General features: G+C 41.7%; 1 protein-coding gene across 1 annotated transcript in view; it reads left to right on the forward strand.

The window, feature by feature from the left end:
* The window catches only part of lonp1 (lon peptidase 1, mitochondrial), a gene marked incomplete at its 5' end in the record, with an annotated part of 96,667 nt that overhangs the window by 18,670 nt on the left and 63,350 nt on the right, over positions 1–14,647 (forward strand). Inside the window, 2 exon segments of the mRNA XM_062960206.1 lie at positions 3,429–3,675; positions 10,398–10,459. Coding sequence (XP_062816276.1) covers positions 3,429–3,675; positions 10,398–10,459 — 309 coding nt within the window.

A 14,647-nucleotide genomic window follows, 5' to 3' on the forward strand; every position in this document is an offset into this window, starting at 1 on the left:
AAACCACAAGTCGAACACTTCCCAAGTGTCTAGGACTGTGTGATGTATTATTATTGTTGTTGTTGTTGTTGTTGTATTATTATTATTATTATTATTATTATTATTATTATTATTATTATGATGACACTGCAAACAAGACAGATATGCTGGATTTCATATCACAAAATCACAAGTCAAACACTTCCCAAGCGTCTAGGACTGTGTGATGTATTATTATTATCATTATCATTATTATTATTGTTGTTGTTGTATTATTATTATTATTATTATTATTATTATTATTATTATTATTATTATTATTATTATTTTATGACACTGCAAACAAGATAGATATGCTGGATTTCATATCACAAAATCCCAAGTCGAACACTTCCCAAGTGTCTAGGACTGTGTGATGTATTTTCGGATGATGCTGCAGATCCCAGTCGGGTGGCCTTTTGCAGTTGGCAGATCGTGATTTTGTCAGTGTCTATTGTTTCCAAATGCCGACTGAGATCTTTTGGCACGGCACCCAGTGTGCCCATCCCCACCGGGACCACCTGCACTGGTTTCTGCCAGAGTCTTTGCAGTTCAATCTTGAGGTCCTGAGAGCGGCTGAGTTTTTCCTGTTGTTTCATAGAATCATAGAATCATAGAATAGTAGAGTTGGAAGAGACCTCAAGGGCCATCCAGTCCAACCCCCTGCTAAGAAGCAGGAAATCGCATTCAAAGCACCCCCGACAGATGGCCATCCAGCCTCTGCTTAAAAGCCTCCAAAGAAGGAGCCTCCACCACGGCCCGGGGGAGAGAGTTCCACTGGTGAACAGCCCTTCTCACAGTGAGGAAGTTCTTCCTGATGTTCAGACGGAATCTCCTTTCCTGTAGTTTGAAGCCCTTGTTCCCTTGCGTCCTAGTCTCCAGGGCAGCAGAAAATAAGCTTGCTCCCTCCTCCCTAGGACTTCCCCTCACATATTTGTCCATGGCTATCATCATGTCTCCTCTCAGCCTTCTCTTCTGCAGGCTAAACATGCCCAGCTCTTTAAGCCTCTCCTCATAGGGCTTGTTCTCCAGACCCTTCATCATTTTAGTCGCCCTCCTCTGGACGCTTTCCAGCTTGTCAACATCTCCCTTCATCTGCGGTGCCCAAAACTGGACCCAGTGTGATCCCAGGTGTGGTCTGACCAAGGCAGAATAGAAAGAGGGGGAGCAGGACTTCCCTGGATCTAGACGCTATTCCCCTATTGATGCAGGACAGAATCCCATTGGCTTTTTTAGCTGCCGCATCACATTCCTGGCTCATGTTCCCCTTCCTCCCCACGAGGACTCCAAGATCTTTTTCGCACACACTGCTGTCAAGCCAGGCATCGTCCCCCATTCTGTCTCTTTGATTTCCATTTTTTCTGCCGAAGTGAAGTATCTTGCATTTGCCCCTGTTGAACTTCATTTTGTTAGTTTCGGCCCATCTCTCTAGTCTGTCAAGATCGTTTTGAATTCTGCTCCTGTCTTCTGGAGTGTTAGCTATCCCTCCGAGTTTTGTGTCGTCTGCAAACTTGATGATCGTGCCTTCTAACCCTTCGTCTAAGTCGTTAATAAAGATGTTGAACAGAACCGGGCCCAGGACGGAGCCCTGCGGCACTCCACTTGTCACTTCTTTCCATGATGAAGACGACGCATTGGTGAGAATCACCCTTTGGGTTCGTTCGCTTAGCCAATGACAGATCCACCTAACCGTAGTTTTGTCTAGCCCACATTTTACTAGTTTGTTTGCCAGAAGGTCGTGGGGGACTTTGTCGAAGGCCTTCCTGAAATCTAGATATGCTACATCCACGGCATTCCCTGTATCGACCCAACTCGTAACTCTATCGAAAAAAGAGATCAGATCAGTCTGGCATGACTTGTTTTTGGTAAATCCGTGTTGACTATTAGCAATGACCGCATTTGCTTCTAAGTGTTTGCAGACAGTCGTCAATGCGACTGTCACCTGGGATGGCAACATCCATGATCCAAACCTTTTTCTTTTCCACAACTGTGATGTCTGGTGTGTTGTGTTCCAGAACTTTGCCTGGATCCGGAAGTCCCACAGGATCTTTGCGTGCTCATTTTCCAATACTTTTGCAATTATTATTATTATTATTCCTAGCTGTGCCCGGCCACACGTTGCTGTGGCAAAGTGGTGGTGGTATTGGTTAAAAATTGTTGTGTAATTTTTATTTGATGTTATTTGTATTTTTAAATTAATTTTATTGTAAGTTATCTTTTTATTTATTATATTTTATTATTTTCTTGTATTATTTTTCGTTATTTTCTGTTATTATAGTATTTTATTGTATTACTTTTTAGTGTTTTTATTATTTTTATTGGGTTGCTAGGAGACCAAGTTGGAGGAGCTTAGCCTTCTAACTGGCAGCAATTGGATAAAAGCAATTATTCCTCTCTCTCTAATTAGGACTTTATTTTTCTTTTCTTTTTGTTGTATCAACCTAGAGGCGTGGATGATGGGTTGTGTTGTCAAATTTCGAGGTTGGGGGGCCTGTAGTTTTGTTTTTTTGTGGTTCGCCGTGATGCCATCACTTTTTTATATATATAGATTATTATTATTGCTCAGTGGCCAACTACAACCCAGCCCTGCAAACTTCGGAGGGACAGAGAACTGGCCCTCTGCTTCAAAAGTTTGGGGACCCTTGCTCTATGCGATTAACTACTTGAGTACTGGATTGCTCACCAAAACAAATCTATATTGAAACAATGCATTAAACATTTCACTACATTTAACCATTACCTTGACAAAATGTCAGGAGAAAATGCTGCTACATATACAAAAGCGGAAGTCTCATTCCTTTCTCTCTAGGCAGTAAATCATTGCTCTATGCGATTAACTACTTGAGTATTGGATTGCTCACCAAAACAAATCTATATTGAAACAATGCATTAAACATTTCACTACATTTAACCATTACCTTGACAAAATGTCAGGAGAAAATGCTGCTACATATACAAAAGCGGAAGTCTCATTCCTTTCTCTCTAGGCAGTAAATCATTGCTCTATGCGATTAACTACTTGAGTATTGGATTGCTCACCAAAACAAATCTATATTGAAACAATGCATTAAACATTTCACTACATTTAACCATTACCTTGACAAAATGTCAGGAGAAAATGCTGCTACATATACAAAAGCGGAAGTCTCATTCCTTTCTCTCTAGGCAGTAAATCATTGCTCTATGCGATTAACTACTTGAGTATTGGATTGCTCACCAAAACAAATCTATATTGAAACAATGCATTAAACATTTCACTACATTTAACCATTACCTTGACAAAATGTCAGGAGAAAATGTTGCTAGAACACATTGGCCGAACATCCCGGAAACCACACAACACCCTTGTGATTCTGGCTTTCCGTGAAAGCTTTCAGCAATACGTAACATGCCCCTATTTCCTCTCCCAGGATCCGCATCAACCGGCGGCTGGAGGTGGAGACCGCGGAGGCGGAGGCCACGGAGGCGGAGTCCAAGGCCAAGGTCCGGCGGAAGCCCAAGCGCAACCGGCGAGAGGCCGGGGAGCGGCCGGAGAGCCCGACACCGCTGGGCGAGGTGGTGCTGGGGGGCGCCGCCGAGGCCCTCCCGGGGGAAGTCCTCATGGTGGAAGTGGACAACGTGGCCCACGAGGAGTTCCAGGTCAACGAGGAGGTCAAGGTCAGAGAGGCATTGGTTTGGGTCTGCGCCCCAGGCGCTAGTCGTCAATATCCGCAGGGTGTTATTGTGTGCAGCAACTTAGTATTTGCACAGTGTTTCCTAAAGGTTAGCCAGATATTTAGGGTGGGAGCAGGATTGGAGCTCTTGGCCTTCCCAGGTTGCTCTCAATGTCCTGCTGGCTTCACGATTACGTAGCTGGAAAGCATGTACAGTAATTATCTATATATATAAAAGAGTGATGGCATCACGGCAGCGGACAAAACAACAAAAGTAAACACCCCACAACCTCGAAAATTGACATCACAACCCCTCACCCATGCCTCTAGGTTGATACAACAAAAAGAAAAGAAAAATAAAGTCCTAATTAGAGGGAGAGGAATAATTGTTTTTATCCAATTGCTGCCAGTTAGAAGGCTAAGCTCCGCCCACTTGGTCTCCTAGCAACCCACTCAGCCCAGTGTTAATAAAATAATGATAAAAAAGTAAATACAAATAATACAATAAAAATTATGAAAAACACTAAAATAATTAATACAATAAAATACTATAACAAAATGACTAAAAATAATACAACAAAATAATAAAATATAATAAATAAAAAAGATAAGTGACAATAAAATTAATTTTAAAAAAATACAAATAACGTCAAATAAAAATTCCACAACAAGTTTTAACCGATACCACCACCACTTTGCCACAGCAACGCGTGGCCGGGCACAGCTAGTCTATATATATAAAAGAGTGATGGCATCAGGGCAGCGGACAAAACAACAAAACTACAGGCCCCCCAACCTCGAAATTTGACAACACAACCCATCATTCACGGCTCTAGGTTGATACAACAAAAAGAAAAGAAAAATAAAGTCCTAATTACAGGGAGAGGAATAATAGTTTTTATCCAATTGCTGCCAGTTAGAAGGCTTATATTGCACTGTATAATTTTTATATATGCGTCTTATTGTAAGCCGCCCTGAGTCCCCTGTTGGGTGAGAAGGGCAGGATATAAATATTGTAATAAATAAATAAATAAAATAAGCTCCGCCCACTTGGTCTCCTAGCAACCTATTCAGCCCAGGGGACAGGCACAGTTAGGCCTCACTTAGGCCTCTTCCACAGATTATCAGATTTTCACTGGATTATATGGCAGTGTAGATTCAAGGCCCTTCCACACAGATATATAACCCATTTAGAATCTTATATTATCTGCTTTGAACTGGATTATCTTGACTTTATTATTATTCACGATTACGTAGCTGGAAAGCACGTACAGTAATTATATTTTATATAATTATAATATATATAATTATATAATAATTATAATTACATACTACCTATACGAAGCTCTTGACCCTTCCCAGGTTGCTCTCAATGTCCTGCTGGCTTCACGATTACGTAGCTGGAAAGCACGTACAGTAATTATATTTTATATAATTATAATACAGTAGAGTCTCACTTATCCAACATAAACGGGCCGGCAGAACGTTGGATAAGCGAATATGTTGGATAATGAGGAATTAAGGATAACCCTATTAAACATCAAATTAAGTTATGATTTTACAAATGAAGCACCAAAACATCATGTTAGACAACAAATTTGTCAGAAAAAGTAGTTCAGTACACAGTAATGCTATATAGTAATTACTGTATTTATGAATTTAGCACCAAAATATCACGATATATTGAAAGCATTGAATACAAAAATGCGTTGGATAATCCAGAACGTTGGATAAGCGAGTGTTGGATAAGTGAGACTCTACTGTATATATAATTATATAATAATTATAATTGCATACTACCTATACGAAGCTCTTGACCCTTCCCAGGTTGCTCTCAATGTCCTGTTGGCTTCACGATTACGTAGATGGAAAGCACATACAGTAATTATATTTTATATAATTATAATATATCTATATATATAAAAGAGTGATGGCATCACGGCAATTCACAAAACAACAAAAGTACAGGCCCCCCAACCTCAAAATTTGACAACACAACCCATCATCCACGCCTCAAGGTTGCTACAACAAAAAGAAAAGAAAAATAAAGTCCTAATTAGAGGGAGAGAAATAATTGTTTTTATCCAATTGCTGCCAGTTTAGAGGGCTAATCTCTGCCCACTTGGTCTCCTAGCAACCAAGGGACAGCCAGGTTTCAGTTAGGGGACAGGCAGACTTAGGCCTCACTTAGGCTTCTTCCACAGATTATCTAATTTGCACTGGATTATATGGCAGTGTAGACTCAAGGCCCTTCCACACAGCTATATAACCCATTTAGAATCTTATATTATCTGCTTTGCACTGGATTATCTTGACTCCACACTGTCATATAATCCACTTCAGTGTGCATTTTATACAGCTGTGAAGAAGGGGCCTCATATAATCCAGTTCTGAGCAGATAATAGAAGATTATCAATATACAGTAGAGTCTCACTTATCCAACATAAACAGGCCGGCAGGATAAGTGAATATGTTGGATAATAAGAAGGGATTTAGGAAAAGCCAATTAAACATCAAATTAGGTAATCGTTATACAAATTAAGCATCAAAACATCATATTATACAACAAATTTGACTGAAAAAGTAGTTCAATGCTCAGTAATGCTATGTTGTAATTACAGTAGAGTCTCACTTATCCAACACTCGCTTATCCAACCAGGGTTCAGTTAGGGGACAGGCAGCCAGAAGTTCAAAAACATGCAAATGTGAGTGCATCAATAGGTACTGCTCCGGTGGGAAGGTAACGCCGCTCCATGCAGTCATCCCACATGACCTTGGAGGAGTCTATGGACAACGCCGGCTCTTCAGCTTAGAAATGGAGATGAGCTCCAACCCCCAGAGTGTGAGTAGATCAATAGGTACTGCTCCGGTGGGAAGGTAACGGCGCTCCATGCAGTCCTGCCAGTGGCCACATGACCTTGGTGGAGTCTATGGACAACGCCGGCTCTTCAGCTTAGAAATGGAGATGAGCACCAACCCCCAGAGTGTGAGTAGATCAATAGGTACTGCTCCGGTGGGAAGGTAACGGCGCTCCATGCAGTCCTGCCAGTGGCCACATGACCTTGGAGGAGTCTATGGACAACGCCGGCTCTTCAGCTTAGAAATGGAGATGAGCACCAACCCCCAGAGTGTGAGTAGATCAATAGGTACTGCTCCGGTGGGAAGGTAACGGCGCTCCATGCAGTCCTGCCAGTGGCCACATGACCTTGGAGGTGTCTATGAACAACGCCGGCTCTTTGGCTTAGAAATGGAGATGAGCACCAACCCCCAGAGTGTGAGTAGATCAATAGGTACTGCTCCGGTGGGAAGGTAACGGCGCTCCATGCAGTCCTGTCAGTGGCCACATGACCTTGGAGGAGTCTATGGACAACGCCGGCTCTTCAGCTTAGAAATGGAGATGAGCACCAACCCCCAGAGTGTGAGTAGATCAATAGGTACTGCTCCGGTGGGAAGGTAACGGCGCTCCATGCAGTCCTGCCAGTGGCCACATGACCTTGGAGGAGTCTATGGACAACGCCGGCTCTTCAGCTTAGAAATGGAGATGAGCACCAACCCCCAGAGTGTGAGTAGATCAATAGGTACTGCTCCGGTGGGAAGGTAACGGCGCTCCATGCAGTCCTGCCAGTGGCCACATGACCTTGGAGGTGTCTATGAACAACGCCGGCTCTTTGGCTTAGAAATGGAGATGAGCACCAACCCCCAGAGTGTGAGTAGATCAATAGGTACTGCTCCGGTGGGAAGGTAACGGCGCTCCATGCAGTCCTGCCAGTGGCCACATGACCTTGGAGGTGTCTATGAACAACGCCGGCTCTTTGGCTTAGAAATGGAGATGAGCACCAACCCCCAGAGTGTGAGTAGATCAATAGGTACTGCTCCGGTGGGAAGGTAACGGCGCTCCATGCAGTCCTGCCAGTGGCCACATGACCTTGGAGGAGTCTATGGACAACGCCGGCTCTTCAGCTTAGAAATGGAGATGAGCACCAACCCCCAGAGTGTGAGTAGATCAATAGGTACTGCTCCGGTGGGAAGGTAACGGCGCTCCATGCAGTCCTGCCAGTGGCCACATGACCTTGGAGGAGTCTATGGACAACGCCGGCTCTTCAGCTTAGAAATGGAGATGAGCACCAACCCCCAGAGTGTGAGTAGATCAATAGGTACTGCTCCGGTGGGAAGGTAACGGCGCTCCATGCAGTCCTGCCAGTGGCCACATGACCTTGGAGGTGTCTATGAACAACGCCGGCTCTTTGGCTTAGAAATGGAGATGAGCACCAACCCCCAGAGTGTGAGTAGATCAATAGGTACTGCTCCGGTGGGAAGGTAACGGCGCTCCATGCAGTCCTGCCAGTGGCCACATGACCTTGGAGGAGTCTATGGACAACGCCGGCTCTTCAGCTTAGAAATGGAGATGAGCACCAACCCCCAGAGTGTGAGTAGATCAATAGGTACTGCTCCGGTGGGAAGGTAACGGCGCTCCATGCAGTCCTGCCAGTGGCCACATGACCTTGGAGGTGTCTATGAACAACGCCGGCTCTTTGGCTTAGAAATGGAGATGAGCACCAACCCCCAGAGTGTGAGTAGATCAATAGGTACTGCTCCGGTGGGAAGGTAACGGCGCTCCATGCAGTCCTGCCAGTGGCCACATGACCTTGGAGGTGTCTATGAACAACGCCGGCTCTTTGGCTTAGAAATGGAGATGAGCACCAACCCCCAGAGTGTGAGTAGATCAATAGGTACTGCTCCGGTGGGAAGGTAACGGCGCTCCATGCAGTCCTGTCAGTGGCCACATGACCTTGGAGGAGTCTATGGACAACGCCGGCTCTTCAGCTTAGAAATGGAGATGAGCACCAACCCCCAGAGTGTGAGTAGATCAATAGGTACTGCTCCGGTGGGAAGGTAACGGCGCTCCATGCAGTCCTGCCAGTGGCCACATGACCTTGGAGGAGTCTATGGACAACGCCGGCTCTTCAGCTTAGAAATGGAGATGAGCACCAACCCCCAGAGTGTGAGTAGATCAATAGGTACTGCTCCGGTGGGAAGGTAACGGCGCTCCATGCAGTCCTGTCAGTGGCCACATGACCTTGGAGGAGTCTATGGACAACGCCGGCTCTTCAGCTTAGAAATGGAGATGAGCACCAACCCCCAGAGTGTGAGTAGATCAATAGGTACTGCTCCGGTGGGAAGGTAACGGCGCTCCATGCAGTCCTGCCAGTGGCCACATGACCTTGGAGGAGTCTATGGACAACGCCGGCTCTTCAGCTTAGAAATGGAGATGAGCACCAACCCCCAGAGTGTGAGTAGATAAATAGGTACTGCTCCGGTGGGAAGGTAACGGCGCTCCATGCAGTCCTGCCAGTGGCCACATGACCTTGGAGGAGTCTATGGACAACGCCGGCTCTTCAGCTTAGAAATGGAGATGAGCACCAACCCCCAGAGTGTGAGTAGATAAATAGGTACTGCTCCGGTGGGAAGGTAATGGCGCTCCATGCAGTCCTGCCAATGGCCACATGACCTTGGAGGAGTCTATGGACAACGCCGGCTCTTCAGCTTAGAAATGGAGATGAGCACCAACCCCCAGAGTGTGAGTAGATAAATAGGTACTGCTCCGGTGGGAAGGTAACGGCGCTCCATGCAGTCCTGCCAGTGGCCACATGACCTTGGAGGAGTCTATGGACAACGCCGGCTCTTCAGCTTAGAAATGGAGATGAGCACCAACCCCCAGAGTGTGAGTAGATAAATAGGTACTGCTCCGGTGGGAAGGTAACGGCGCTCCATGCAGTCCTGCCAGTGGCCACATGACCTTGGAGGAGTCTATGGACAACGCCGGCTCTTCAGCTTAGAAATGGAGATGAGCACCAACCCCCAGAGTGTGAGTAGATCAATAGGTACTGCTCCGGTGGGAAGGTAACGGCGCTCCATGCAGTCCTGCCAGTGGCCACATGACCTTGGAGGAGTCTATGGACAACGCCGGCTCTTCAGCTTAGAAATGGAGATGAGCACCAACCCCCAGAGTGTGAGTAGATAAATAGGTACTGCTCCGGTGGGAAGGTAACGGCGCTCCATGCAGTCCTGCCAGTGGCCACATGACCTTGGAGGAGTCTATGGACAACGCCGGCTCTTCAGCTTAGAAATGGAGATGAGCACCAACCCCCAGAGTGTGAGTAGATAAATAGGTACTGCTCCGGTGGGAAGGTAACGGCGCTCCATGCAGTCCTGCCAGTGGCCACATGACCTTGGAGGAGTCTATGGACAACGCCGGCTCTTCAGCTTAGAAATGGAGATGAGCACCAACCCCCAGAGTCAGGGGAAAACCTTGACCCTTGACCTTAACTACCACCAATTCCTCAATACTTTATTTCCCATAACACCAGACTTCGCCACAGCAACGCGTGTATCAACCTAGAGGCATGGATGATGGGTTGTGTTGTCAATTTTCGAGGTTGTGGGGTGTTTAGTTTTGTTGTTTTGGCGGTCGCCAGGATTCCATCACTCTTTTATATATATAGATAGATAGATTAGTTTTGTTGTTTTGTCCGCTGCCGTGATGCCATCACTCTTTTATATATATAGATAGATAGGTAGATGGAGACTTTAACAGTGTGGTAAAAACAGATTCAAATGTAATAATTGCATCGAGAATAGCCTTGAAAAATCACAGTCCCCTTCCCTACAAGGCAACATCATTCCTTCCGTTCCCAGCTTTGCTCTGATTTGTGTCTTTGCTCACAGGCCCTGACGGCGGAAATCGTCAAGACGATCCGGGACATTATTGCCTTGAACCCTCTGTACAGGTATGTTTTATCTTCTCGCCAGGAATGACAGGCCTGCATCATTTATTTTATTTTTTTTGACTTTTATATATATATATTTATTGAAGATTAGTTTAATTCAGGGGTCCCCAAACTAAGGCCCGGGGGCCGGATGCGGCCCTCCAAGGTCATTTACCTGGCCCCCGCCCTCATTTATAATATAATATTTTTATATCAGTTTTAATAATATATTATATATACATATGATATTGATAATATCATATTATACAATGTATTAATAATACCATATAATAATATTAATTACATGTTATATATTACATATAATATTACAGTATAGTGGTATAGTTCAGTATCTATATATATAAAAGAGTGATGGCATCACGGCGACCCACAAAACAACAAAACTACAGGCCCCCCAACCTCAAAATTTGACAACACAACCCATCATCCACGCCTCAAGGTTGATACAACAAAAAAAGAAAAGAAAAATAAAGTCCTAATTAGAGAGAGAGGAATAATTGCTTTTATCCAATTGCTGCCAGTTAGAAGGCTAAGCTCCGCCCACTTGGTCTCCTAGCAACCCAATAAAAAATAATAAAAAACACTAAAAATAATTAAAAATAATTACGTGTTAATGGCACTGAATTTTTAATATGTAAAGGCTGCACGTCAACTAGTTGATATAGTACTTTGTATTGTTGCTCATCACATTTTGTCTTCACTGCCAAGATAAAATTCAGATTTGAACTGGATTATATGGCAGTGTAGGGCCCTTCCAGACAGGTCCAATATCCCAGAATCTGATCCCAAGGTTTCTATTTATCCCAGATTATCTGGCAGTGCAGAGCCGTGGTGGTGCAATGGGTTAAAACCTTTGTGCCGGCTGAACTGCTGATCTGAAGGTTGGTTAATAATACCATATAATAATATTAATTACATGTTATATATTACATATAATATTACAGTATAGTGGTATAGTTCAGTATCTATATATATAAAAGAGTGATGGCATCACGGCGACCCACAAAACAACAAAACTACAGGCCCCCCCAACCTCGAAATTGGACAACACAACCCATCATCCACGCCTCTAGGTTGATACAACAAAAAAAGAAAAGAAAAATAAAGTCCTAATTAGAGAGAGAGGAATAATTGCTTTTATCCAATTGCTGCCAGTTAGAAGGCTAAGCTCCGCCCACTTGGTCTCCTAGCAACCCAATAAAAAATAATAAAAAACACTAAAAATAATTAAAAACACTAAAAAAATTCATACAATAAAATACTATAATAACAGAAAATAACTAAAAATAATACAAGAAAATAATAAATAAAATATAATAAATAAAAAGATAACTTACAGTAAAAATAATTTAAAAATACAAGTAACATCAAATAAAAATTACACAACAATTTTTAACCAATACCACCACCACTTTGCCACAGCAACGCGTGGCCGGGCACAGCTAGTAGTAATATATAATGCTAATATTGTGCTATGCTAATAATATAATATATTGTATGTACATACAGCTGCTCTGAGTTCCCTTCGGGGTGAGAAGGGTGGGATATAAATGTAGTAAATAAATGTAGTAAATGAATAAATAATTTTAGACTTAAGCTTGCCCACTTGACTTGAAGGCACACAACAACAACAACAACAATCCTAATTAACTTGACTATCTCATTGGCCTGATAGGTTCATGTTGGTTAAAATTGTTTTCATTTTAAAATATTTTATTGTTCTTTCATTGTTGTTTTGGACTACAAATAAGATATGTGCAGTGTGCATAGGGATTTGTTCATATTTCTTTTTCAAATGATAATTCGGCCCCTCCACAGTCTGAAGGATTGTGGACCGGCCCTCGGCTTAAAAAGTTTGAGGACCCCTGGTTTAATACATCGAAAGAGTGAGAACATTTTTTGATATAGAAAGTGCAGAAATTGAGATTAAGGTAGTAGAGAAGAAGATTAAAGACTGTTAAAAAAAAGCCATCAAAAATAGCCCCCCTCAAAAAAAAAAAAAAAAGGACTTCCATCTTTGCCTTTGCGTTTCCCATTGTCCAATCCTTAAAGAGAGAGTGATCTATATATACAAAACCATTATAGATCAGCCTCAGTCACCTTCGTAATTAAGGCAATCATTCAAAAATAAAAGGAATGATCGCCTTTCTGTTGGCTGTGTCACAGATTCTTTGCTTTTAATAAACTGTTGCTTGGAAATTGGATGCCCAGAAGAGGTTAGTCTTCTGCTCGTTCAGATTGAATCTTCATTTGCTTTTCCTTTCGTATTCTTCCACTTTACTCCAGTCTGTATACAGTAGAGTCTCACTTATCCAACATAAACGGGCCGGCAGAATGTTGGATAAGCGAATATGTTGGATAATAAGGAGGCATTAAGGAAAAGCCTATTAAACATCAAAATAGGTTATGATTTTACAAATGAAGCATCAAAACATCATGTTAGACAACAAATTTGGCAGAAAAAGTAGTTCAATACGCAGTAATGCTATGTAGTAATTACTGTATTTATGAATTTAGCACCAAAATCTCACGATATATTGAACACATTGACTACAAAAATGCGTTGGATAATCCAGAACGTGGGTTAAGCGAGTGTTGGATAAGTGAGACTCTACTGTATTTTATCAGGGTCCCTGTATTTCTCTTTAATAAAAAAAGTTAATTTGTCCATATCTTTTATTTCTCTCACTTTCTGTAGCCATTCCTCTGTGTTCGGTAGTTCATTTTGTTTCCATCTTTTTGCAAGACAAATTCTGGCGGCTGTCGTAAGATATGTAAATATTTTATCGTCATTAGGCCCTAAATGGATATACTGGCCTGCATCATTTATAAATGTATATCATTTATTCCCGGTATGTTTGGGTTTTTGAAGCGAGAGAGAGAGAGAGAGAGAGAGAGATCAGAGAGGCTGGAATGAGGATGTGTATTGTTTGACTCTAGCCCAGGGGTCCCCAAACTAAGGCCCGGGGGCCGAATGCGGCCCTCCAAGGTCATTTACCTGGCCCCCACCCTCAGTTTTATAATACATTTTTATATCAGTTTTAATAATATAATATATTGTATATACATATAATATTGATAAAAATATTACAATGTTATACAATATAATACTAATAATAATACCATATAATAATATTAATTATATGTTATATATTACATATAGTATTACAGTATAGTGGTATAGTTCAATATAGTAATGTATAATGCTAATATTTTGCTATGCTAATAATATAATATATTGTAGGTACATATAATATTGATAAAAATATTACAATGTTATACAATATAATACTAATAATAATACCATATAATAATATTAATTATATGTTATATATTACATATAGTATTACAGTATAGTGGTATAGTTCAATATAGTAATGTATAATGCTAATATTTTGCTATGCTAATAATATAATATATTGTAGGTACATATAATATTGATAAAAATATTACAATGTTATACAATATAATACTAATAATAATACCATATAATAATATTAATTATATGTTATATATTACATATAGTATTACAGTATAGTGGTATAGTTCAATAAAGTAATGTATAATGCTAATATTTTGCTATGCTAATAATATAATATATTGTAGGTACATATAATATTGATAAAAATATTACAATGTTATACAATATAATACTAATAATAATACCATATAATAATATTAATTATATGTTATATATTACATATAGTATTACAGTATAGTGGTATAGTTCAATATAGTAATGTATAATGCTAATATTTTGCTATGCTAATAATCTATATATATAAAAGAGTGATGGCATCATGGCAGCGGACAAAACAACAAAAGTAAACACCCCACAACCTCGAAAATTGACAGCACAACCCCTCGTCCATGCCTCTAGGTTGATACAACAAAAAGAAAAGAAAAATAAAGTCCTAATTAGAGGGAGAGGAATAATTGTTTTTATCCAATTGCTGCCAGTTAGAAGGCTAAGCTCCGCTCACTTGGTCTCCTAGCAACCCACTCAGCCCAGGGGACCCTTGACCTTAACTACCACCAATTCCTCAATACTTTATTTCCCATACCACCAGACTTCGCCACAGCAACGCGTGGCCGGGCACAGCTAGTCTATATATATAAAAGAGTGATGGTATCACGGCAGCGGACAAAACAACAAAAGTAAACACCCCACAACCTCGAAAATTGACA

The sequence above is a fragment of the Anolis carolinensis genome, unplaced genomic scaffold (genome assembly GCF_035594765.1).
Source record: "Anolis carolinensis isolate JA03-04 unplaced genomic scaffold, rAnoCar3.1.pri scaffold_7, whole genome shotgun sequence".
Lineage (NCBI taxonomy): Eukaryota > Metazoa > Chordata > Lepidosauria > Squamata > Dactyloidae > Anolis > Anolis carolinensis.